Below are 24,200 nucleotides of genomic sequence, written 5' to 3'. Positions count from 1 at the left end.
ATTACAATATGTACCGTATATGGTCCGTCGTATACACACGGTGCGCACGTGTGACAGTCCATTTTTCCTCTTCGTGTGTCAAGGCAACAACGCACGTTGTGCATCCATAAACGGGGGTACTAGTAGTCACGTGAGAATTCAGCGGTGGTCGAATCTCACCCAGGGAAACGTCAGACGGGCAAAACTTCGAGATCTTATAAAGATCGCGATGTTAACCTTCTCGATCTTTTGCCAGTCTGACCGTGCCTATTTTGTATACACTGCATTCCAGTTATAAATAATCGAAGTCCTAGGGATCGGCAATTTCATAAAAAAAAGTATAACGGCATTTCATCTTATCGACGAATACAGTTCTGAGTATGTTATGAAGAAAAAAAAAGACGGCAACGATACGTACGATGCGTAATTCAATGCTTAGTAATATTTGGTCATATCAGGTTCCTCTCACCTCCCTGGTCATATCAAATACGCTGCACTGGATGAAAAGGCAATTTGAAACAGATTTCAAACAGAGTATAGTTTGTACTTTCATGCTTAGTTTGAAAAAAAAAATATAAAAAAGTGAAGTGATGGTTAGGAATGTGTTCATAGGCCTGATTCGTTATTCCAAAGTTCGTCGATTACGAACGTTTACGAACGTTCATTATTCCCGACTTATTTCGGAGGATCGTTCCGAAGATTCGATATTCCCAGGATTCGTAATTCAAAAGCTTGGTTAATCCGAAAATGAAATAAGGTTCTGAAAGGCGTAACTTTGCTATAGAAACGAAGACGATGATTTAGATTTGTAATTCCAAAATTGTGTCTGTGTACTCCTTTTTTTTTTTCACGTTTGGATTCACGAATCTTAATTCATATTCCTATCGGCGAATCTTTGGAATAACGAAGATTCTTATCATTTTCGGATTAAAAAACCTGATTTCATTTTCGCAGTGATGAACCGTATACGAATGACGAACCTTTGGACAAACGCCATAAGATAATGTTCGTGATAACGATCCCTAATATTCACTTTCGATTAATACAATGCAAGTTATCCACGGGGAAAAGTGAACGAATAAAAATAACAAGCGTTCGCTCATGCAGTCTCCGTGAATTTCTTCTTGTACAATGTAGGAAAGCGAGGAGTGGCATCTCATTGGAACGGAGCATGTTTCTTTTGTTCTTTGCCAATGACGCTCGGAAATGACTTTGTTTCAACAAAAATTTTGCTGTAACCGTGTTCTTACAAAAGTGTTCGTAATAATTTCACACAATTGTTTTTAATGTCGACAAATTTGGCAACTTTAATTATGAATTACTTCGTTATCGCAAAATATCGTAACCCTCTCCATTGCAACAGGAGTGAACGTCACACGCTTAAACATGAGCTCTTCAGAGAATTGTATAATTCATGCACACCATAAAATTTTTTACATTTTTTTACATTAATTATAGATTCAATCGAAATGTAAAAGCAGCCACCGATTGTCCCGCGGTTATTTCCACGTTTTCTTATACAATCCACGATTAGCAGAATGATTCCCCTCAGACATCTCTGACACTTACTTTCTCCCTTTTTTTCTTTTTTTTTTCTCGAGATCTTATATGCGACTTCTATACCTGATGCGGTTATCCCCTTATCAGTGACGAATGTCAACTACGCGAGTAAACTGTTTAATATACATCATTTTTTCTTCAGCTTTTTTTTAACAGCTCCATGACTATAATGGATGAGTTTGGAATATGTCGACTATTTTGAGAGACACGCGTTCCAAATATGATTTCTACTAGTCGTATAGCGCGAGGGGCAAACAGTCTACGATTTCAATCATCAGTTCGAAAATGTGTATCTTGTCGGGCACAAATCTTTGAGGGTCCAGTGGAAAATGAATGAATGCGTTTTTAATTCATGTTTGCCTGTACACATTGTCATTTCATCTCTATATCCCCTTCAAGTTTAGTTCCAACTGGATTTCGAGAACATTTTGCTGTCTCCTGTGTCATGAAGTCAGTTTTCAGAATATTATTCATCAAAGTATAATATCAAATATTTTCATAAACAATTAATGTCGTCGATGAATCGATCATAGTCGGAAAAGCTTACATATTTAAATTATTATCATAAAGGAGGGGTTCGTTATAATGGATTTTTTTTTCAAATTTCATAGGAAAACACAATCATCTCTGTGAGAAAATTTTAGAGCTGTGTGTCCTCTTTGGTCTGTGCAGCTGGGGGTGTAGACGGAGTGGCAACTCTTCGTGTAATTCGGACAAACACAATGCATATTCAATGCATTTTTATACCATATAAGATGTCCAACATTCATAGGCTACGTTAATGAAGTCATGCCCGACACCACTCTGTGAGACGAAAAACGCGCTTCGAATTTCATTGAATTACAAGCTATATTTTACCGGAAAATCTTAAATGAAATGCTCTATTTGGAATTCATAAACATGTATTTCTAGTTTCTTCGAAATGCCATTAAAACTAGATTTTTTTAGACATTTATATTTATCCATGATGCAAACTTTTTGCTTACATGTAATTTTTGATTGTTTATCATATCTGTATGTTGTGATTTTTCAAAGAAAGTGTTCCGCCGAAGTATGTTCTAGCGTGTTTTTAAAACTCTTTAGCGTCAAAATCGACAGTTTTACACTGCATTTTGATTCTCTACTCCAATTCAAGACCTGCTTACCGCATGATGCACTCTCTCTTGTCAAAGCACATGGCTACACGAAGTGTTGAACGCGTAACGTTCTATGGTGTCGAGCATGACTTCAAAGGAGAGTTGTTTCTTCTTCTCGGGCCACCTTCCCTGGTCGGTGTAAGCCACACGGCTCTACCTTGAAAGGAAACTATTCTCCTTTTGTTCTCAGGGAAGATGTAGAGATGAACAAAGATTACACCTGTCGGCATGTGCATCGAAGCGTATGCACGGTGGTATACCTTCGTCGACATAGTTATTCTGCTGTTGTGAACTCATTAAACGGAGAATTGGTTAATGAGTTAATACTCACCTCATGCAGAGATGAGTGATAAAGCTCAGGGGCGGATCCAGGAATTCCGCAAAGAGGGACGCCTTTACAAAATTAGAATGTGTCGGGGGACGAACGCGCCAACTCCATTTTTCTTTTTATTTCTTTTTTTTTTTTAAACCAAAATAAGGGGGAGGGGGCACCCGGTGTGCCTCCGCCTGGATCCGCCACTGAAGCTGCACACATTTCCTTACGGGGATTATCGAATACACTTATCCAAGCTGGGCTGGTCTCAAGAGTCTCTCACTGAGCTGCGAACGTTTGCGAACATTGTGAATTTAAACTTTCGTCTGCAGGATTCGAAAACAGTTGCAATCAAATTCTAAGATATAATGGCTTGCATTGTCGTGCATGTCGCCAAGAAATTTTGTAGACCTACTCGTATATGACCAAACGTCTTTGCAGCAAGACGAAAAGAAAACACTGTTTAAGACGATGAAAATCGTTTGCGTATATACAATTTCGAATTGCAACTGTTTACGAACCTTGACTAAACCTTAAATTAGTTATACGTTTGTAAACAGTCACCGCCAAGTGAGATACAGTGTACATTGTATACTAGTAGGCCTATATAGGCCTACTCCGTACGATGAAACATCTTTTTGCCATCCCTTGCTTCAAAAAGATGAGCTGTAGGCCTACATAATACAAGCCTACGGGAATGCGCGAACAGAAATCGGCCAAACTGACCTATTGTTGAAAAATGAATGAAAATCAAATCACTCGACTTTTGTTTTACAGTGTTTTTTTTTTTACAGTAATGATAATGATACTAATGATTAAAAAAAATAATAATAGTGGCCTCTTACAATACACTGAAGTCCATCAAGAATGATGCTCATGGCGCTGTTACATAACCAGCATGAACAGTATACCGTATAATACAACCATAAAATAATCAAATACGATAACTTATCAGAACAAATTAAATACAACCAAAAACAAAATGCTTATACATAACGAAATTGATCTAAAATATTGAGAAAACTGTATGAAAAAAAAAAAACAACGTAGTATATACGTCTTTTGGTGAGACCGGGCATTTTCCTTAAGATAGTGCTCCTCGCCTATGTGTGATATGGAACTCCCTCCCATCTTTTCTACGTGAAATTGACTAACTGGATCACCTCAAAGCCTCTGATTTTTTTTTTTTTTTTTTTTTTTTTTAACCAGGCATTCAATTGCTAAGGAGTCTGCGCGTTTGAATGTTTCTATAAAAGATATATGGCGCCATACAAATGCTGTTGATCATCATCATCGTCATCATCATCATCATCATTGATTTCTTTCTTTATTGCGTTTAATCTTTTTCCTGTCCACTTCAAAGTAAAATCGTTATTACGAGTGTTCTGTGTTCATATTCGTAATTTTTTTTCCATTTTGCTGCAGTAATTTCAAGAAAGTTGTACTCATTTCTATATGCCCTATTTGTAGGTCGATAATGCTAATCGTAGTTTTGAAGGTTCGACAACTACCACCCCCCCCCCCCTTTTTTTTTTTTTTTTTTTTTTTTTCTTTTTTTGTAAAGGCCCTTATACTGGTACAGACGAGGACGAAGCGCGCTGGCTAACGCAAGAATAACACCGAGGTTCGATGTGAAGTACTCACAATTAATACACTTTGTACATTCATTTATAGGCAAGCAGAGAGAGAGAGAAAAAAAAAGATACAGGTGTACTGGACATTTCTTACGAACACGGGGGGGGGGGGGGGGGGGGGGGGGGGCGTTCAAACAGAAGAACACGCGCGCATAATTATCATTCTTTGACAAAACAGCCTGGGAAACAGCGGAGGAATGAACAGTCTTCCCAGCTAGTCTCGAGTCAAAGGCCTCGGGCATTGCAATACGAAATTATTCTATTCTCCTTTCTTTTACGTTTGTAACATAAACCAGCGAATACCGGTAGCCAATAATTCATCACACATAATCATATCAATCTACCCCTGCAAAAAGACTAGCATGTAACTACATTCCACATGACCAACGAAAATACACGTGGCCGTATGCTTATTATAGGCAAATGTAGCTTAGCGACGCTGCTGTTGTGCTAAATACACAAGGCATGGCGCGCAAGCAAACCAAATCGGATTCTCTGTGGAAACATGCTGAATGTTTCGGGTGGTAGGCAGCGGCTCTGCGGCAGATAGGTGAATTCTGCCAACTACTTTACACGGCATGATCGTGGCAATGCAACTCTCTTGTAATCTAATGCTCAGAAAAACAACAACAAAACAAAAACAAAATGTATATTACTTCTGAAAACTGAAAGAAATTCGAACTTGCAACCTTGCAGTATTAATCACAACACTATTCAAGTAGACCATCGCTATTTACGATTTCGGCAGAGGACTTGATTTCCTTCCTTATCGAACGCATACGAAAAATGAAGTAGCGTCCGTCGCAATGTTGGCAACGAAGCCAACACGTGGCGCGGTGAAAAGTGGAAGCACGTGTTTGCGAACATTTCACGCACAGCAACAGCGCGATAACGGCTAGGCCCTATATTTCCCCAGACAGATTTCAGTACGTAGGATAAAACGTCTCTGAAACAAACCAAAAAATAAATAAATAAAATGCTTTCTGTGAAAAAAATTAAAAGCTGAGTTTCTTTCCCCACGTGTAGTGTCACGATATATAGAGGAATGGTATAGGCCTACAGCCATGTTTCACCTTATTACGATATGCTAATAATTTCAAGAGTTTGAAAACATGCAGATAAAGGAGAAGATGAGTAACCATCAAAGTTTAAATCTCCTTAGCATGAGTCACTAGCTTGGGCAATTGAACTAAACAAAAGAATTCAAACTTAAGAATGGCAAGAAAGAGCGGATGTATGCTACAGACATCGTAATTGCTTGCTGTCTTTATTATAATAGGGCCTATTAGGCCTACAGGCCTGGCTCGTGTTTGGCTCATCATCACCACAGAAATCGGCACGAATTAAGGACAAAGGAATTTTTTCTCCTCTATGTGCGTATAAGCACCGGCAAGATTAGGGTCCAGGTCAGGACCGTTCGATGGGATGAAAGGTTTGACCGCTAAAAGAAAGATGACCTTTATACGGAGAGACAACACGTACGACAATGGGCCGCTTTCCAGAGTCTGTCCGACGCAACAACACTCAATTCGAACCAGGGTGGCCATTGTCAGAAAAGTGCCACAAATAATGAGTGAATGAAGTCGTTGTTAGAAAGTTCAAAAATAGTTGATGGTGGTATACTTATACCTATAGCTAGGAGGAAGGGCATCAGGAACAGATATCCAACCATTTGAAGTTCATGCAAGACGCAATGTATATGGCATAATGCCTGATGGCTGCGATAGCTTGTAAATCGTAAAGTAAAATCGTAAAGGTAAAAACGGACATCGGTGGCATGCGAACCCTTTTTTTTTTTTTGGTCACTTTTGAATCAAAAACATATGTAAGAGTGGTGGAAAGAGACATAAAAACGTTGTTTTTGCTGTTTTCAATCTAGTAAAACGATTCAATAGTTTCAGTCACACGTTTTTGCAGAAAACTCAAACATCACATCTTTTTGTCAGTTATGTTCATATTTTGAATAGGCCGAACGGAGGGGGAAAAATGTAGGGCATCTTATGTCTTTTGATATCCATTTTAGACGATTATGGTCAAAGTCTAGTAATTGATGGCATTTTCTAATCTCATTCTAAACACGCATGCAGTGACAATTTCGTTATCCGACTTTCGTCACAAAAATCATTGATTTTTATCTTTCGGTGGCCCGAAAGAAAATTCTTGTGGAACGAAAAAAAATAAAGAAAAACATAAGAAAAACGAAATCGGTCCCACTTAACACAGACAAATGCATATTAAGTATTACTGAAGTGATACAGGTACCCATGTCTAAAATAAATGAATAGAACATTCAATCATCTTACCGATATTCTGAGTTCTAAGATTTAGCAAGTGAAGAGTTTGTTAGCAAAAACCGATAAGTCCATATTTGCGAAATGGAGATATTTGAGATTAAAGGTCAAGAAAAATAAAGAGAATAAAAAGAAATTTTTTGCTTCTTTTGACCATAACTTCAAAATTATACCTTTATATGTATTGACCAATATATCATTTAAAAGGTATTATTTTGTACTTTATGACAGAGGCCGTACTTCAAAATCTTCAAAAATGGACTTATCGGTTTTTGCAAACAAACTCTTCAAGTATAGGCTTATTGATCATTATAAAAATTGTGCCTATATTTAGGTGGTCAAAACTTACGTTTGAAATGAGAAAGTGGGAGCATTTGCAGACGTTTTTAAACATCAGACATTTGATTTAGCATTGTAAAGAGCCGAAAGTTACTGTTATTCATTTCTGATTGTAAAAGCAACCATCCAACATTTGTATTTTAACACCTAACGGAGCCGAATGTTACCGTTCCTCATTTTCAAATGTATTAACCGACATTCATTTTAGCATCTTACGGAGCGAAATGCTATCCTTATTCATTTCCGAACGTGAAAGAAAACATCCGCTATTTATTTCAGCATTTAACTGAGCCGATTGATACCATTAATAATTTCCAAATGTAAAAACAACAATCTGTTTTTCATGTTAGCATCGTACGGAGCAAAATATCACCGTTATTCATTTCCAAATTTAAAAGCAAATATCCGACATTTATTTTATTATCTCAAGGAGCCGAATGTTATTGCTGTCCACTTCCGAAAGTGAAATGAATAATCTGACAATTATTTTAGCATCGTGTGCAGAACCGAATGTTACGTAAGGGCAGACATCAGACATTAACTTGGCCATAAAACGCAGCTGAATGTTACTGAATGTTACATTTCGAACTGTATATTATAAGAGCAAATATCTGACATTTTAGCATCATGAATATGGAGCAGAATGTTACTGCTATTCACTTCCAAACGTAAAATCAATCATCTGACGTTTATTTTGGCATCTTCCGGAGCCGAATGTTATTGCTATTTACTGTCGAAAGGATATTAAAAGAAAATATCCGATATTTATCTAATCATCGTACGGAGTTGAATATTATGGTTATTCATTTCCGAACGTCATAGGAATTATTCGACATTAATTTTTGCATCTTCCGAAGCAGAATGTTATTGCTATTTACTTTCGAACGTAAAAACAAACATCTGGCATTTATTTTATCATCGTACGGAGTTGAATACTATTGTTATTCATTTCCGAACGTCAAAGCAAACATCAAACACTAATTTTACCATCGAACGCAGGTAAATGTTACTGTTATTCATTTCAAAATGTAAAAGCAAACGTCCGACAGTTATTTCAGCCTCGTATGGAGCAGAATATTACTGTTATTCACTTCCGAACGTATAGCAATCATCTGACATTTATTTTAGCATCTTCCGGAGTCGAATGTTATTGGTATTTACTTTCGAAAGTAAAAGCGCATCCGATATGTTTTATTAAATCATCGTACGGAGTTGAATATTATTCTATTCATTTCCGAACGTCAAAGGGATCATTCGACATTTTTTTTTTATCATCTTCCGGAGCTGTATGTTACTGCTATCTATACTTTCGAACGTAAAAGCAAACATCCGGCATTCATTTTATCATCGTACGGGGTTGAATATTACTACTATTCTTTTCCGAACGTCAAAGCAAACATTCGACGTTTATTTCAGCATCGTCTGGAACCGAATGTTATCCTTATTCATTTCCGAACGCAAAATCAAGTCTGACATTAATTTTAGCACCGTACGGAGCTGCATGAATATTGACCGTTATTCATTTCCAAAGGTATAAGCAAACATCCGACATCTATTTCAGTATCATACGGAGTCGCATATTACCGTTGTTCATTTCCAAAATTAAAAGCAAGCATCTGACATTTATTTCAGCATCTTACGGAGCCGATAGTTACCGCTGTTCATTTCCAAAAGTAAAGGCAAACATCCGACTTTTTTTTTGGTGGCCGATTTTCCTGCAAAGAAAATATATCTTACTACAAAATCGGGATATTCCTCAACCTATTTCTGATGCAAACATATCTAAGTTTTGAAAGGAAGCTGTAACTGCCCACCTGTCATCACATACGACGCCTTATCGACTTTATTTTCTTGACGTTAACAGACATTAATTATGTTCTACCAGCATTCGAAAGACACGAGATTTTCGCGCTGTTCAACAAACCCGCCGATCGGCGACCGCGAAGCATGGCTCCACAAAATTGGTGACACCGATAGTGAATCCTATTCCCATCATCTTTAGAAATTTACGCACACGTCGATGCACCAAGACAAAAGGTAATTAGGATACCAGAGTCTGCCCCTCTGCTGGAAATCGCCTATAGTTCCTATTGTTTGAATTTGTATGGAGCAAGCACAAAGGGAAGGATTACAGTAACAAAAGGTCTTGCTCATTATCGTCTACTATCAATCAACGGCAAAACTACGACTTTTTTACAACCTTTTCAGTACCAACCTACAGCAAAACTGTATGCTTTTTCAACACGTAAGTACCACGGTTAGTGCTGGTAGTGAGATGGTAGCCTTGAATATGATACCAGATTGCAAGAATCAAAACATCTCAGTGAAGTCATTGGTAGTGCTGACATAGAATTCATATCATTCTCTAGTTAGTTGCCAAAGAAAAGTAAAAAGCAACTACCTCTTCCATAGTGGATAACACATGTAAACCATTCACTGGAGAGTACCACATTCATGTCCTTTTCCTATTTTTGGACTTGTCTGACAGAAAATTAGTTCATGTGTTATAACAAACCCGATTAATAAACAGTCAATTTCCTTAGTGTAATAAATACATTACAATAATTTCGGCTCTCATAAATATCACAGACAGGCAAAAGATGAGCATTGCAAAATTGTTCCTCTTATTCCCATTTCATACCATTTCTTTCCAGTGAGAGGTATCCCAACTGACCTGCATGAGGAAATCTCTCTCAGAGGAATGTCTCAGCTCCATCTCCTTTACTACTGCCTCCTGTAAGGCCTGCTTGTCATTCTCATTTTCTGGCATCACAACAGGAGTGTCTGTCTCCTGTTTAGCTCCAGATGCCTTCAACCTACGCCTCTGCTCCAGACGCTCCTTGGCCAGCTGCTCTTGCCTCTTGCGGTCCCTCTCTTTCCTGGGAAGATTATCAATCCAACATTTTCATTGAATTAACCCTATTGTTTGCAGTAAAGTTCACACTACTTTCTGAGAACAAACTTGCTGTCATGTGTGAAATTCTATGAAGTACCATTTTCAGGAAAGGGATATTTTTACCATGGTAACAGTTTCTGCACAGACATACTAAGTCAGAGTGGGATGTGATGATATGTGATTATAAAATCTTTCCAAATCTTCAATGCCGGAGTATTGTATCACCTTGCAGATTACATGTATATGACAGGAAAGATTATCAAAGTGCCTTCCTTGACATGACTTCTTTATACTTCTCATTATAAAAAATGGAAGTGTCTTGAAAACAAGTAAGTTTCCATCAAGAGCCCATCTGAACTTTGATGTATGGGCATATACATATGCAAAAATCAATTAAAGTCTGAGTGATGTCTGAGAAAAGTTACCAGATTTCAAGTCTTTGGGTCACTGGATACTGCTTTCTTCTAGAACATTCAAAAAGTCACATAACTGATGAAGCTGTACATCTTTTTCATTTGTTTTGCATGCAACATACCTCTATGAATAAAGACAGACAAGAATGACTTGTGCAATGGGACTCACGCATCCTCTGCCTGCTGGGCTAGACCCATGACGAGGGCAGCAGCCTCAAACTTGTCCTCCTGCCTGGCCCTCCTCTGTTCCCTCCGTAGCCTGGCCAGCTCTGCCTGCCTCTCCTTCTCACTCTGGAGACGATCACTCTGGCCACGCAGTGCAGCCAACAATGCTGCTTTCTCCTACAGGTGTTTGTCAAGGAGACAATTACGTGTATCACCATACCATGTGTTTTGCTATGAACTGTGCAACATTAATTTCAGTGTAACATGAACAAGTGAGGTGCTCATGTAATTTGGAAATGGGAAACTTTAAAAAACGAATGATAGTATAGCACAGATATTGTTATTATAAACATGAAGTACTCATTTCTCGATAGACTGCTGTGTACATATAAAACTACTTGGTAGATGCAAAGTGAAATGGTGATATGTAATGATTTTCCACATGAAATGTGATTTAGTTTCATATTGTATGTTTGATATTTAATTAACCTGCAAATTAGCAACATGTCTTTGTAGTTGACCTCCCTACGAAGCTATAAATTTGATTAATTCATTGGTAGAATATTTAATTGTTTTGTAACACTGATACCAGTTGCTACAATTAATACAATTCAGCTTCTTTCTACTATCTTTATGTATAGTTTTAATGTAAAACAGAATACACTATGCATACACGTAACTGGCAGCTTAACGAGTCAGCACACCTACAAAAGAAGGTTCAAACTGGAAGAATTGAATTAAGTTGAGAGTATTTCAAATACTAATGATGGATTCAACATAAAATTCTACAACATGGCATAATTGATGACAGGGAAATTTTAAAAGCCAGACATGCAAATGAATCTGCAAAAGAAGCAGAGGGTAGTTGACTATGCACTTAAATATCACTTACATCCTCTAGCCGGTTGTCCAGATCGAGGAGAACATTGCGACGTTGCTTCTTAAGCTCCTCCTCCTCCTGCTGAATCTCCTCCTCTTCCAGTCGAGTCACCTCCTCCTCTGACATTCCTGATTGGTTTTGGAGGGGGGGAAAAGGAGAACAATTGATTTTCTGTCTAATGAGCAAATTTAAAAGAAGGATCCCATTGTTGAAATAACACTGAGATGAGCGAATAAATTCATCAAAATATCTAGCTCAGTTTATCATCATGGTATTGTGGTAAATGGAAATATGCGGTATGTTATTGTTGCGTCAATGCGTTGAGGCGCGTTGTGTCCATGCCAATGGCGCAGTGTGCGTGTGGTTGGCATGGGCACAACGCAACTTTTATTTTTCATGTGAATATAATGACGCAGATTTGATTGATTCTTGATTCTTGACTTTGACCTTTCACTTGAGAGAGAATGGATGGTATACTAATGTATTCTCTACGAGCTCTGCTATGTTGAATAGTTAATAGGCCTGTATCTGTTATTCACTCTGTATTCGACATGTAGCTGAGGATAGTGCGGAGTTTAGACTGTCTGTTTGATTTGCTCAATAAATCATTGCAATTTCAACTCATGGAGACTGTCAGCGTCATCATTAACCCGGCTTACAACAAATGGTGTCAGGAGTGGGATGATGACAGCCTGACGGAGTGATCCACTTCATCCAGTTGAAGAACCCTGATCGACGAATAACAGCCTCGAGTATGACGGAATAATGGTCCACGTTTCGCTCCGAGGAGACCTGCTGTTTTGACTACACTTTGGTAGCGGACAGGAGTATGGAGGAGTGCTGGGTAATCTTGATCTTGATCTTGATGGTGTACATTGATCAGCCCTGGTAGAGAGCAGCACTTCTCTGTGAGGCAGCTTCAAGATGATCAGGCTCGTCGATGGCGGGCTGGAGACTGGAGCTGATGCGAGCGATGGTGCGTCGGGAGTTTTGCTGTGCACTGGACGTCGGAGTGCGCTGGCGTGCGTCGGGGGCGGCTGAACATCAATCGGGATGCGAAATCGACGGTTACAGAGCTGCGATATGGCATCTCACGCACTGAGCAAGTATTTGGTAACTGAAATAATGGATGATGCTGAACTTTCGTTTAACCGATTGGACTTCATGCAGATTTTGGACCTATGATGCCATTTGGGCATTACGTTTCATGTTTGAAAATGATGTGTATTAGAGATTTCTAATTGGTCAGTTAACTGCGTGATTAGTCATGTGTGAACAGTTTGTTTATAAGGATGTGCAAATTGATAATTTCTCTTCGACATCATTTGGACAGGCAATGAAAGGGTTGTGTGTAAATCTCGCTCTAGGCCATGCTCAGATTGAAAAGTTTAGTGGGTATTGTGAAGATGGCACTGAAACACCTTTTTCTAACTGGATGGAAATGTTTAATCTGACAGCTGAACCTTTCAGTTTAAGTGATGAGGAAAAGGCTAGAGTTTTAGTGAGCAACCTCACAGGGCCAGCAAGAGAGGAGATTATCTATTGCCTGTCTGAAGAGAAGAGGAGGAGTTTTACAGAGGTTGTAAAAGCTCTCCGTCTGTGTTTTAGTCGAGAGAATTCTCACTATTTGCAGTGTTTGTTCTATAAACGTGTTCAACGTGATGATGAAGACTTGGCAGGCTTCAGTAGGGCTCTCATGCGTCTTTATGCAAAATTGGTAGATGCTGCAGACGATGAGAAGGAAGCTGCGGCTCTGAGGCAGCTTAGAGACGAAGCTCTGTCCAGTCAGTTTGTCAGTGGAACACGGGATGAGAGGGAACGTATCTTCTTGAGGCGTTTGCACATGAAAAATAGGGGAGGCCGATTTGAAGTGTTTAGGAGAGAAGCATTGTTAGTTCTCCGTGATGACTGTATGCTAGAGGGAGATGGGCTGAAAACTGGGAGTGCTGATGCTGGAACACAAGGAATGTTCACTGATCCGGTTGCTCAGCAGCTAGATCTTTCCTCAGATACAGCTGGACAGGAGAAGGAGGACGTCATATCTCTTTTGGATGGGGGATCGCAATTTCTGGGTTGCGTTGATGTAGATGAGGGTGGTGCAGAAATTGATGCTGGGGGACATGGACATGAGTCATGTGATGAACAGGTTGATGCAAAGGATTTAGATGCTGGGGTGCTTCTAATTGCAAAACCTGTAGGAGAGGGTACCAAGAGGGTTCCCGAATTATCACTTGAAGGTCAGGATGTCCAAAAGCATGCAAAAGTGCAGCCACAAAGAACTAACGTAGCGCCAAAGGAGCGGTCAATTCCAAAAGGGGAGAATACTAGTATTTCTCATGGTGACATTGTTGTCAATAATGTAACAACAAGGGAGGCATGCATACCTATTTGTAACATGTGGAAGCATGGATGTCATGTTCAGGGAACGGTATGGGGGCCCTGGGAGTCAAATTGGAGACCGGATTTTGTTTTGGTCGCTGCAGGTTAGAAATTCGTTGTCCGTCCACGGAATTTGTTGTGAGTTGATTCGCTTACAGTGTATGTATACGTTCATGACTGCAGCTGAAACTTGTGTACCATCTCAAGTAGCAATGGAATTAGGAACTATGCGCATTTAGAAATGCAATATCAATGCGAGAAATGATTATCAATATAATATGGTTATTGCAATTGATATGTGATTGATAAGAAGTTTTTAATGAGATATTGGAATAGTGATATGAAAGTATTTGAAATCACTACTACGTGGAAAAATGAAGGAACTATAGCCATTGTTTTCATTGGTTTGTTGGAAGCTGAACAACATGGCATTCTGACAATATTAGTGGTTGTTCAGTGAGTCAGAAACTTTTGATAATGAGAATAGTTGGTCAAAAATTCATGCTTTGAATGATCCCTTAATTTGTGTGAAGTTTTGTAAATGAGCAAATCGCTGACTGTGACGATATGACACATAAAGCGGGGAAGTTACCGTATATCAGCAGAGAAGCTTATTTTTGTTAGTTGTGAATTCTAACATTCTGTGACTTCACTTTGTTTCAACTGTGAATTTCGTGATATGTGTTATATTGATTCATTGAGAAGTACATTACTTTTAGAAAATCGATTATTATCATACGGGTCGTATGATATAATCGCGGGGAAGTTGTTGTGTTGTTGTATGCATTTGGCATGTGTATTAAGAGACTTGTCTGTATACTGCATCTCGATAAATTTGAACTATACACATTGATGTATGGTTTTATATACAATGCATAGAACATGTTCTGTTACGGCATGTTTGACGGGTTTTCATGCATTGTTTTCTCGGATATTCTGTACATAACTGACAATGTGGGACGGCTGAGTTCTACATCGAAACGGAACTGAAGAAAATTGTAACATATTGATGTGTTATTCTCTTGGCACGGAACATATGCCATGTATCAAATATGAGTTTGTATGATTTACTGTAAATTTGGAAGATTCAAGAGTTTCAGCTCTTGGCAGATTTCATGTGTAAAGTTCAATTTTGTAGTATATCGACGTTTGTATATTTGACTGGAAAAGCGGGGAACACACGCTTTCCTGAAGTATATTTTTGTATAGCATTATGTGCTGTTAATCCGCTCTTATATGAAATTGCTGTAAAGTGTAATGATTTGACATGAAAAGCGGGGAATTTTTTGTTATGTATTATTATGTATAATGTTATGAAAATGATATGATGTAATTGGGATTATATAACCCATGGTTGTGTTATATAATCGCGGGGAAGTTTGTGGTAAATGGAAATATGCGGTATGTTATTGTTGCGTCAATGCGTTGAGGCGCGTTGTGTCCATGCCAATGGCGCAGTGTGCGTGTGGTTGGCATGGGCACAACGCAACTTTTATTTTTCATGTGAATATAATGACGCAGATTTGATTGATTCTTGATTCTTGACTTTGACCTTTCACTTGAGAGAGAATGGATGGTATACTAATGTATTCTCTACGAGCTCTGCTATGTTGAATAGTTAATAGGCCTGTATCTGTTATTCACTCTGTATTCGACATGTAGCTGAGGATAGTGCGGAGTTTAGACTGTCTGTTTGATTTGCTCAATAAATCATTGCAATTTCAACTCATGGAGACTGTCAGCGTCATCATTAACCCGGCTTACAACAGTATCAGGATAATTCTTCACAGTCACACTGTTTGATACTACATCTGCATTCACACTAATGGTGTAAGGTGGTAGCAGCAGTACCAGGAAGATGTTTGAAGCAAGGCATTTTGTTCTCAGTCAGAATGGCACAACACTGTCAGTTCATTGTTATTTCATCATAAACACCCAATTGCCTCTGTGATGTCTACATCAAATAAATCAAAACTTGGACTAAAACTTTAAAGACAAACCTTCAGCCAGCCTCTGCTTCCGTCTTGCTAGTCTTAGTCTCAGTCTCTCCTCTTGAGCCTTCTTGGACTCCCCCATTAGGGACTCCAGGGCTTGCTGGGACTTGGCAGCATCACCCAGCAGCATGGCTGCCTCATCAAACTTGCCCTCTTGCCGCAGCCGGCGTTCTTCCATCTTCAGCTTCATGAGGCGTAGCTGGCGTTCCCTCTCTGATAGCTGTGCCCATTCTCCCTCTCCAAGCTACAGGCATCAAAGACGAGTAAAGAAGCAATGACAGTTTACAGGGAATGCAGTGCAGAGGCACACAGTTTGCATTAAAAATTGTCACATTTGAAATTTGCCCGAGTAGTCTTGGGACTCGTCTTTAATGGGTTAATGCAGCTAAAGATGCAAAGACTGCTGTTCTGGATCTCAGACATATTGAAAACATGCAATAGATATAATGCAAAAACACTGAGACAGATAGAAACACAGATAGAACCTTTCTGACATCACCACATAAACATTACATCGAATGACAGGAACTGGTGGAATACTAGGGGACTGAAGATGGGATGTAATCGCTATAAACATGGACAAAATTTAAAGATAACATAGCATGAACTCCCATTATACACAGTAAATCTGAGTTCATGTCATATCTTTCTCACTCCAGTGTTTGCAATAGCACTAGCTTGCCTTTTACAACAGAGAGTCAGCACAAAAGATGATCAATGTTTGGAGCTTATCAACACTACCCCTTCTGAAGAAGGTACTTCATATTTTGTGTCCATAAACCAGTACTGCTTATGTACTTCAAGCCTTTAACTAGAGACCGAAATCTGAGAAAATTCATTTGTATATGATGTATGTGAGATGACAGACAAAGGACAAAATTTGCTTTAAAAAATTCTTAAAGACATACTTTCATTTTTTCCCTTTTTTGTATATACCAGCTAACATACGTTCCTTTGAAAAAAAAAAATTACGAGACTGGAATCTATTCTCTATGTCTTAAACCGTTGAGGACGAGTCCCGAGTATACTCAGGCAAGTGCCTATGGAAAATGCGTGTTGTCGCAAAATCAGTCCATCCTCAACAGGTTAATTTGGTAGTAACACGGGGAATCCTGACCTGCTTCATGAGGGCATCAGCAAGTAGTTTGTCCTTGAGGGCATCATACTTGGCCTCCAGTGCCTCTATCAGCTGGTTCTCTCCAGCCTTAGTGGTAAGGTCAGTACTGGTCACCACAATGGTCACATTCTCATTCTTCTCATTCTTGATTGCCTCTTGGTTCTCAGTCTGCAGCTTGGTAAGGGCACCATGATCCTTTCATGATGAGGGCAGTTAGAAGAGACACAAAAATAATCACAATATGTGAAACACTTGTCACTGCTTGGCTAAAACTGTACACTCAGTATCTCACTTCCTACCAAACATGACAAACTGTATCTTCTCTAAGCCTGTTTTGTTCAAAATGTATATCATATTTCTGCATAATTTCTTTTTTTTTTCACCACAAGAGTTGCTCCCAGTTCAGAGATGTTGTAATAGGCTTAACATATCCTTGAATGGATGAAACAGCTGTGACATCTGCCAATGTATGTCAGAAATGAAGTACCGGTAATACATACAGTACTAAGTCTCAAGATATGCAGAGTTCTTTGCTCCCCGTCCTCATATGATTAGCATGGCCTTACCTTTGCTTGGTAATGGAAAGATGTTTAGTATAAATACATGTCTGAGACAGTTGACAATAATTTTCTTCTAGTCAGAAAGGTTTACAGAGTTACGCTTCATTGTTAGATATGCAAACAACTCTCCTGTGTACAGTGGTCTATGAATAAAACCATGACAATGTCATTGTACTTTTTGCTTTCATCAGCCTCGCTATAAGTGGCTTACAGTCTGCCCTCTATTATCCAGCCATCTCTTATCTGGACTTCTCTATCCTCTACAGGCAGTGAAGATGGAAAAAAAAAGATTTCAAACTCTATCAAAATTCCTACAAATCTCACATGATTAACCCATAATATTCTGAACAGATACATGCAACGAATTCTACATTAAAATGCTTCAATTTCTGTTATTCTTTAATTAGCTAGCATAGATTACACCACTGCTGCAGTGTACGCTATCTACTTAGCTACCACTGGATCAACAACTACAAGTACATGTGCATAATCATTATCTCCCCCATATCCAGCCAAATCACTTATATCCGGATGGGCACTGGTCCCAACATGGCCAGATAACAGAGGTCAGACTGTACTTCAATAACTTGAAACAAAGGAATCAGATGTTAGCAACCAGCCATCAACAGAGCCATACCCACACCAGTCTTGTTTTCAAGAATGTCTTACTTTGTCTGGTAGAGAATGGATGATGGCTTCACACTCCTTGTCCTGCTGTAGCTGTAAGTCAGCCATGATGGAAATGATCACTTCATCTTCTGTCACTTCTCCCTCCCGACTGGATTCCAGGAGTTTGGATCGTGAGACCATCTTAACAACAGCTGCCTCCTGCAGTAACGTAGCTCTCTCTTCCTTTTGACCTGTGTACATGGGAAATGATTAGAATAGAGAGAGAGAGAATATCACTAATTTGTGTCAAAAAAGCATCGCAAATAAAGCCAAATCCACTATAAAAAAAAAAGCCCGAATATTGAACAAGACTTGTGTTTGAACAAAGCTATCAAGGCCAATCTTGCATTAGGTATTAAAAAAGGAGGATATGACATATTCTTTCTAAACTCATGAGAAAGAATCAAATCAGATTACAAGGTATTACTGAAGAGGAATGAATAACATTATAAGGCTTTTCACAAGGACATTGTGATGTATAGACTCACTGAGTTGTAGCTGCTTGATCTGGTTCCAGATGTCTTGAAGTCTCTCAGCACGTGCCTCAGCTGACATGTTTCCAGCGATGAACCTCTCCTCCTCACTGCCACCATGTTGGAGGAGCTGAAGGAGAACCACTCTCTCTCTCTCATGTTTCCTCTCTAGCATCTTGAGGACCGCATCCTGGTGTACAGAACATTATCAGGAGGGAACCTTCAGCACAGACTACACTTAATGAAAACTCCTCATAATAGAAAGGAAAATTTGTCCCCTGGGTGCAAGAAACCATCATAAATGTGAACTCCTCTACACTGTACCACAATTTGTTTAAAGCAGTCTACATCATATTGGGTATATTTGTACCTGTTTCCAAACTGGTATGCATATGAGCAGGTATACATGCATCAGAACACTTCTGAAATACATCTTTAGTCCACCAACACAACAAACTATTTTGCTAGTAGAATCACTCTAATGAGAAATAGCACTAGAAAGAGTAGCTGTGCATACAAGTGAGTTGAGGTACAATACATCAACACATTTCTACTGGTAGCTCAAAGCAATATGCATGGAATACAAACCTGTCCAAGGCCATGAACATGATTGAAATTCTGCTTATTTGGAATACCCTCGATCTAAATTCTCAGTCTAAATCTTCCTTTTTAAGACATCTGTCAACAATTAAACAACTCGTCACGACTAAAGTGAGACATAATGAGATCAGTACATGTATAGAGTTTCTCTGGATTCAATCGCGAGGAGATGACCAAACATAGGGCGTGATCTTATGAAATCTCACCTGCATGGCACCTTTGTCTGCCACATCAACAACATGTAGCTCTTCATCCTGCTCCTCTTCAATAGTTCCTAGCTTCTGTCTTCTCCTTGCTGCCTCAAGCCGTTCCTTGGCCAACTGCTCTTGGCGTAGCCGATCCCGCCGTAATCTGGGCACAAAGTTTGTGTTGCACAAACATTACTCTATTCTCATGTTGCTGAGGTGTATATGAATTACTACTGTGATACCCTGCCTTGAAATCAGGTTGGCATAAAACCTAGAATAATTGTGAATACTCTGGAATAAAATTTGATTGGAGTAATGCTGTGGTCATCCTTTTGTCTAAAAAATAATGCTGAGTACGGAGATTGTGTATATGTGCTATCGCCACATGACACATCAATATTCAGATACTGTACTTATATAAGATGAGTAAAGATGTAAATATGAATATAAAGTTGTTTGAAACAAACAAATGAAATGCTGATAACTCTTCTCCAGCACACAGTACACCGACTCTCATGTTTTGCATTAGTTTATAGTAAAAGATGAAGAAGAGTACAAAGTTGGTAAAGACTGGTATATTACCTCTCATCCAAAGCGGCCTGATGTCTCTCTGCCAGGCCCAGGACCAGGGCAGCCGCATGGAATCCATCCTCTCTCCTGGCCTTCCGTACCTCCCTCTTAAGGCGGGCCAGTGCCGCCTGTCTCTCCCGCTCGTTGAGGTACTGTGCATCAACACCCCTGAGCTGGGCAATGAGGGCTTCCCGCTCTGCATCATAGCGCTTCTGGATCTGAGTGAGAACATCATCCTCTGTCTCCTCTTCATCTTCTGAGATGCCATCCTCCTCACCCTCTTGAATTGGATCAAGGCCTGGAAAGTTTAATGTGAAGTTTGATTTGTGTCAGAATAAGATTTTGTTACTGGGCCCCATCAATACAAGCCGTGCTTTCACACGGGTCCATGACCTTTCAATGTCTTTTTATATATTTACACTTTCTGAAATAATTACACGCATATTTTTGTTTGCAAGTGTATACGTATGTTTTTACTGAATGGCTGAATAAAAATTGAATTGAATTGAAGTGAAGTGAAAGTGAGGGGGATCAAGAAGACAGCTTGATGTTTCCATGATAAACACTGCACTGGCACAAGGACCCCAATAATCAAACATTTGCTCAAATAGTCAAATCTCACATGAATATTTCTGCAATTCAAATCACAAAATCTCAACTGCATTTAGAACAGACCTTTAATATGATCAATTAGAAATGAGTCAAATTTTAGTAATTGAAGCATTACTAAAGCAAGCACACAAAATGACGTGGATGACACTATTACATGCAGATATTGTTTGAAATGGTAATGCATTTGTCTGCATAAACCATTTAAAAAAAAGTAAATTTATCATGGACATTGATACAATATGTGCCATTTACCTTGTGATACTCTCTTCTTTCTCAGTTCCATTTTCTGCCTTCGTTTCTCTTCGTAGCGGTCCCTCTCTGAACCCATCAACTTCTTGAGATCATCTGATGCCACCTCAATCTGAAGTAACTCAGAAATCTCAGAGGTTTTGCCTGTTGAAGAGGTTATGGTTGTCAATCATATGTTCTGGTGTGTGTGTTTTTTTTTATGAATAAGCCATGAGTATAGGATTGTAAAACACGGTCTACGGCCAACTTTTGTGAGAAAGCAACTTCTGCTGTGTGAGTATATAAATATCACTGCAGCTACAGCTGCTTTTATCTACCCTTTCTGAATTCCAGCAAATTCAATTCAATTTTGGCCTCATTGCTAATAAAAAGAACATAACGGTACGTCAAAAGTCAATTATTGTCATTCATACAGAGAAAAAAATTATGACAACATGAAACACACACCATCACATCTGTTTTTCAATACTACATTGTAAACGTACAAAACAATGAACACACAATAAATCTGTTTAAAACTCAAAAACTTGTTACTTGTTCATGGTCTTCAGCAGGCATTTCTCCTCAAAAATTAGGAATATTTAGGGAAATTTTCTCATATGTAATATCATACAACTATCAACTGAACTAAAAACATATATCATTTGTTCTTCCGTTAAGCATTTAAAAGCAAGTCACCTTCAGCCCGCAGCCTTCTCTCCTGCTGTTTGAGGTCCAGAAGCATGGTATGTTTCTCCTCTTCAGACATTGTCTCCCACTTCTCTTCACCAACCTTCTTGATGAGAGCCTCCTTCAGCAGCTTCTGTCTCAGGGTGTCATACTTCTTGTCAAGGGCCTATAAAATGTAAGGCATAATTAAACATGTTTAGCGATCAATATACATCTAATGCATGGCTGACTTAGCCATTTCACTTCCACCTTGTTCAACAGTTGTTATGACATTTTTTTTTTCTTCAAATATTAGCATATCTCAATTAAGTCACAACTGTGTTCCCTATTATGAGAACAATGCTCTTGAACAATAATACCATTATGAGCTTACTGCAATTTCAGCACTGAAATTTAACATTTGGATTTGCTCAATAGCTTCTTTTATCTGCTGATATTAAATTCAGAGCAACTATCAGCAGGGTTATGCTACATAATAAACTGGCAGAGAAAGAAACAGTTATTCTAAATGACGAGAAAAGCACTCATTTGTATTCAACAATTCCTCACCTGTAATAAGCTGTCTTCATCACCAACACCCTCATACTGTGTGAAGATTGTCAACACATTGCGTCCCTGCTCATTGTGGCGAGCCCAGATCTGATCCATGCGCAGACGAGACAGTTGCTCCTCAGTCTGGCAAGGTGAAAAAAAAAAAACAAGCACAGACATATTTTGGTCATTCCAGACACAACCACAGAGATTCAAGTTCAGCTTCTCACTTTCTAGTTATTAAGTTGTCAGTTGTTGGGCACTCTGATTATTAGCTAGTTCCATTTCTTGTAATAAAAATTTGAAAAAACTGTAATCTTCTTAAAGCTACACAAGAGAGCTTTCTTGGATCATATCCTCCAATTTTGTGTAATGCATTACCCCCTTTCCTTCAATTATCAAAGCAATTTGATGAACTTCAGACCAATTTTAAGATGTTTGTCTTCATCTTTGCTCGAAAGTAAAATCAAGCATTTTTGTTATGTTATAGCATTCAATTATTTGAAACATATATCCCCCTAGATCCATGAACGAAGGGAGTAGAATCACCCAGCACAATCAGATCATTACAATATTATCACTGTACACTTCGACATTGTCGTAACCATCTCTGAGAGCACTGAAATAAGTACACTGTCTGGTAGTAGTTTAATGATAATCATGACCGAATGACTGGGAGAGTATAGTTGTGAAGTTTGAATGTCTAATACGGCATTTTTTATGACACCTAAATCAAGAAACATAGTGCTGGATTAATCCTATATGTTTTACTAAAATCTAATTATTGATGAAAATGGCAAAGAATTCACCAAATAAAAGTCTATCACATTTTGATGAGCCTCAAATCTTAACCGTACCACAAGGTAAGTGCAAACACCAGACAATACCAAACTGAACTGAATTTGCATATACAGTGCTCATCATAGATTTGCAGGGTGACACTATTTTTCCTTTTAAATCCATAAGCAGTTTGAAGGACAAAATTGTCACAAGCACATTCCGTCAAATGGATGATAATTTGAATGAGGGACAGGTTGTCACCAAGCATTTTGAAAAAAAAAAAGAAATGAAGACTGATGCACTAACTAAGATATAGTTCATACTTCTACTTGCCTGATAAAAGGCTTCCCAAAGCCAAGGTCCTGAACATAATATCTTCTCATGCAAAATGCACAATGCACAATGCATGAGACATTCCTTCCATTTGTTCAACATAAGTCACCTCACAGCGCGATTAGCATGGAAGATGAAAGCAGCCCGTTGACACCCAGTGCATTCAATGGAGTAAGTTGTAATTGTCTTTCATGTACTACACAAAGAAGTACACAGGATTCATCTCAATTACCTATGCTAGTAGCTTAGATTTACAACTACTGATACTCTTCATTTGAAACAACAGCATTCTGTGTGATGCTGCAAAGGCAAATATCGAAAAGAACAATGACTTATTTAAATCTTCACTGACAGTTTTGAATAACTGTGTACGCGGAATATTTCGCTAGGTTTATATTTCAGAGAATTTTGAGAGTTGGGCGCTCTTCATGAATTTAAAAACACACAAAAATATCAACTATGATCCCGACATGAATGTGACGTGCATGCATACATTTCTCCATTCAGTGTTGTGCTCCACAATCGTGAATTTAACCATTTGCAAAATTGTTGGGAAGTCCCTTCTCGCAAAAAATTAGACCCGCTAATTGGCGTATACAGTAGATACACATGTCCCATCTGTCTTACCATTGTGAAGATGGTTGCCATGACAACCTCACACTCCCTCTCCTGTTCTTCCTGTAGGTCTGCTAAGAGTGTAGCAGTCACCTCCTCCTGCTCAACTTCCCCTTCTGTCAGCTGTTCCTGTAAGGTTCTATGACGGAGGATACTCTTTATGGCTCCTGCCTCCTCCAAGATGTCACGATTCTCTTCTTTTTCCTCTGAAAGAGAGTTTTATAGTTGTCCACAACTTCACATTACCCAAGGAGT

At 38.8% G+C, this 24,200-nt stretch overlaps 1 protein-coding gene across 1 annotated transcript in view; it reads right to left on the bottom strand.

The window, feature by feature from the left end:
* The window catches only part of LOC139728056 (uncharacterized), a 92,625-nt gene that overhangs the window by 50,642 nt on the left and 17,783 nt on the right, over positions 1–24,200 (bottom strand). The window contains exons 18-30 of the mRNA XM_071639021.1: positions 23,958–24,151; positions 22,236–22,361; positions 21,696–21,852; positions 21,021–21,161; positions 20,169–20,454; positions 19,605–19,749; positions 18,814–18,988; positions 18,326–18,516; positions 17,097–17,291; positions 15,986–16,223; positions 11,619–11,734; positions 10,731–10,903; positions 9,927–10,131 (exon numbers count right to left, since the gene is read on the bottom strand). Of these exons, the coding sequence (XP_071495122.1) occupies positions 9,927–10,131; positions 10,731–10,903; positions 11,619–11,734; positions 15,986–16,223; positions 17,097–17,291; positions 18,326–18,516; positions 18,814–18,988; positions 19,605–19,749; positions 20,169–20,454; positions 21,021–21,161; positions 21,696–21,852; positions 22,236–22,361; positions 23,958–24,151 (2,342 nt within the window). The remainder of the gene's footprint in view (positions 1–9,926; positions 10,132–10,730; positions 10,904–11,618; positions 11,735–15,985; positions 16,224–17,096; positions 17,292–18,325; positions 18,517–18,813; positions 18,989–19,604; positions 19,750–20,168; positions 20,455–21,020; positions 21,162–21,695; positions 21,853–22,235; positions 22,362–23,957; positions 24,152–24,200) is intronic.

The sequence above is a fragment of the Diadema antillarum genome, unplaced genomic scaffold (genome assembly GCF_040938485.1).
Source record: "Diadema antillarum isolate AM-2024a unplaced genomic scaffold, OU_Dant_1.0 scf00000018, whole genome shotgun sequence".
In the NCBI taxonomy this organism is placed as follows: Eukaryota; Metazoa; Echinodermata; class Echinoidea; order Diadematoida; family Diadematidae; genus Diadema; species Diadema antillarum.
Note: the sequence above shows the minus strand (reverse complement) of the source record. Positions and strands in the feature narration are given on the sequence as shown.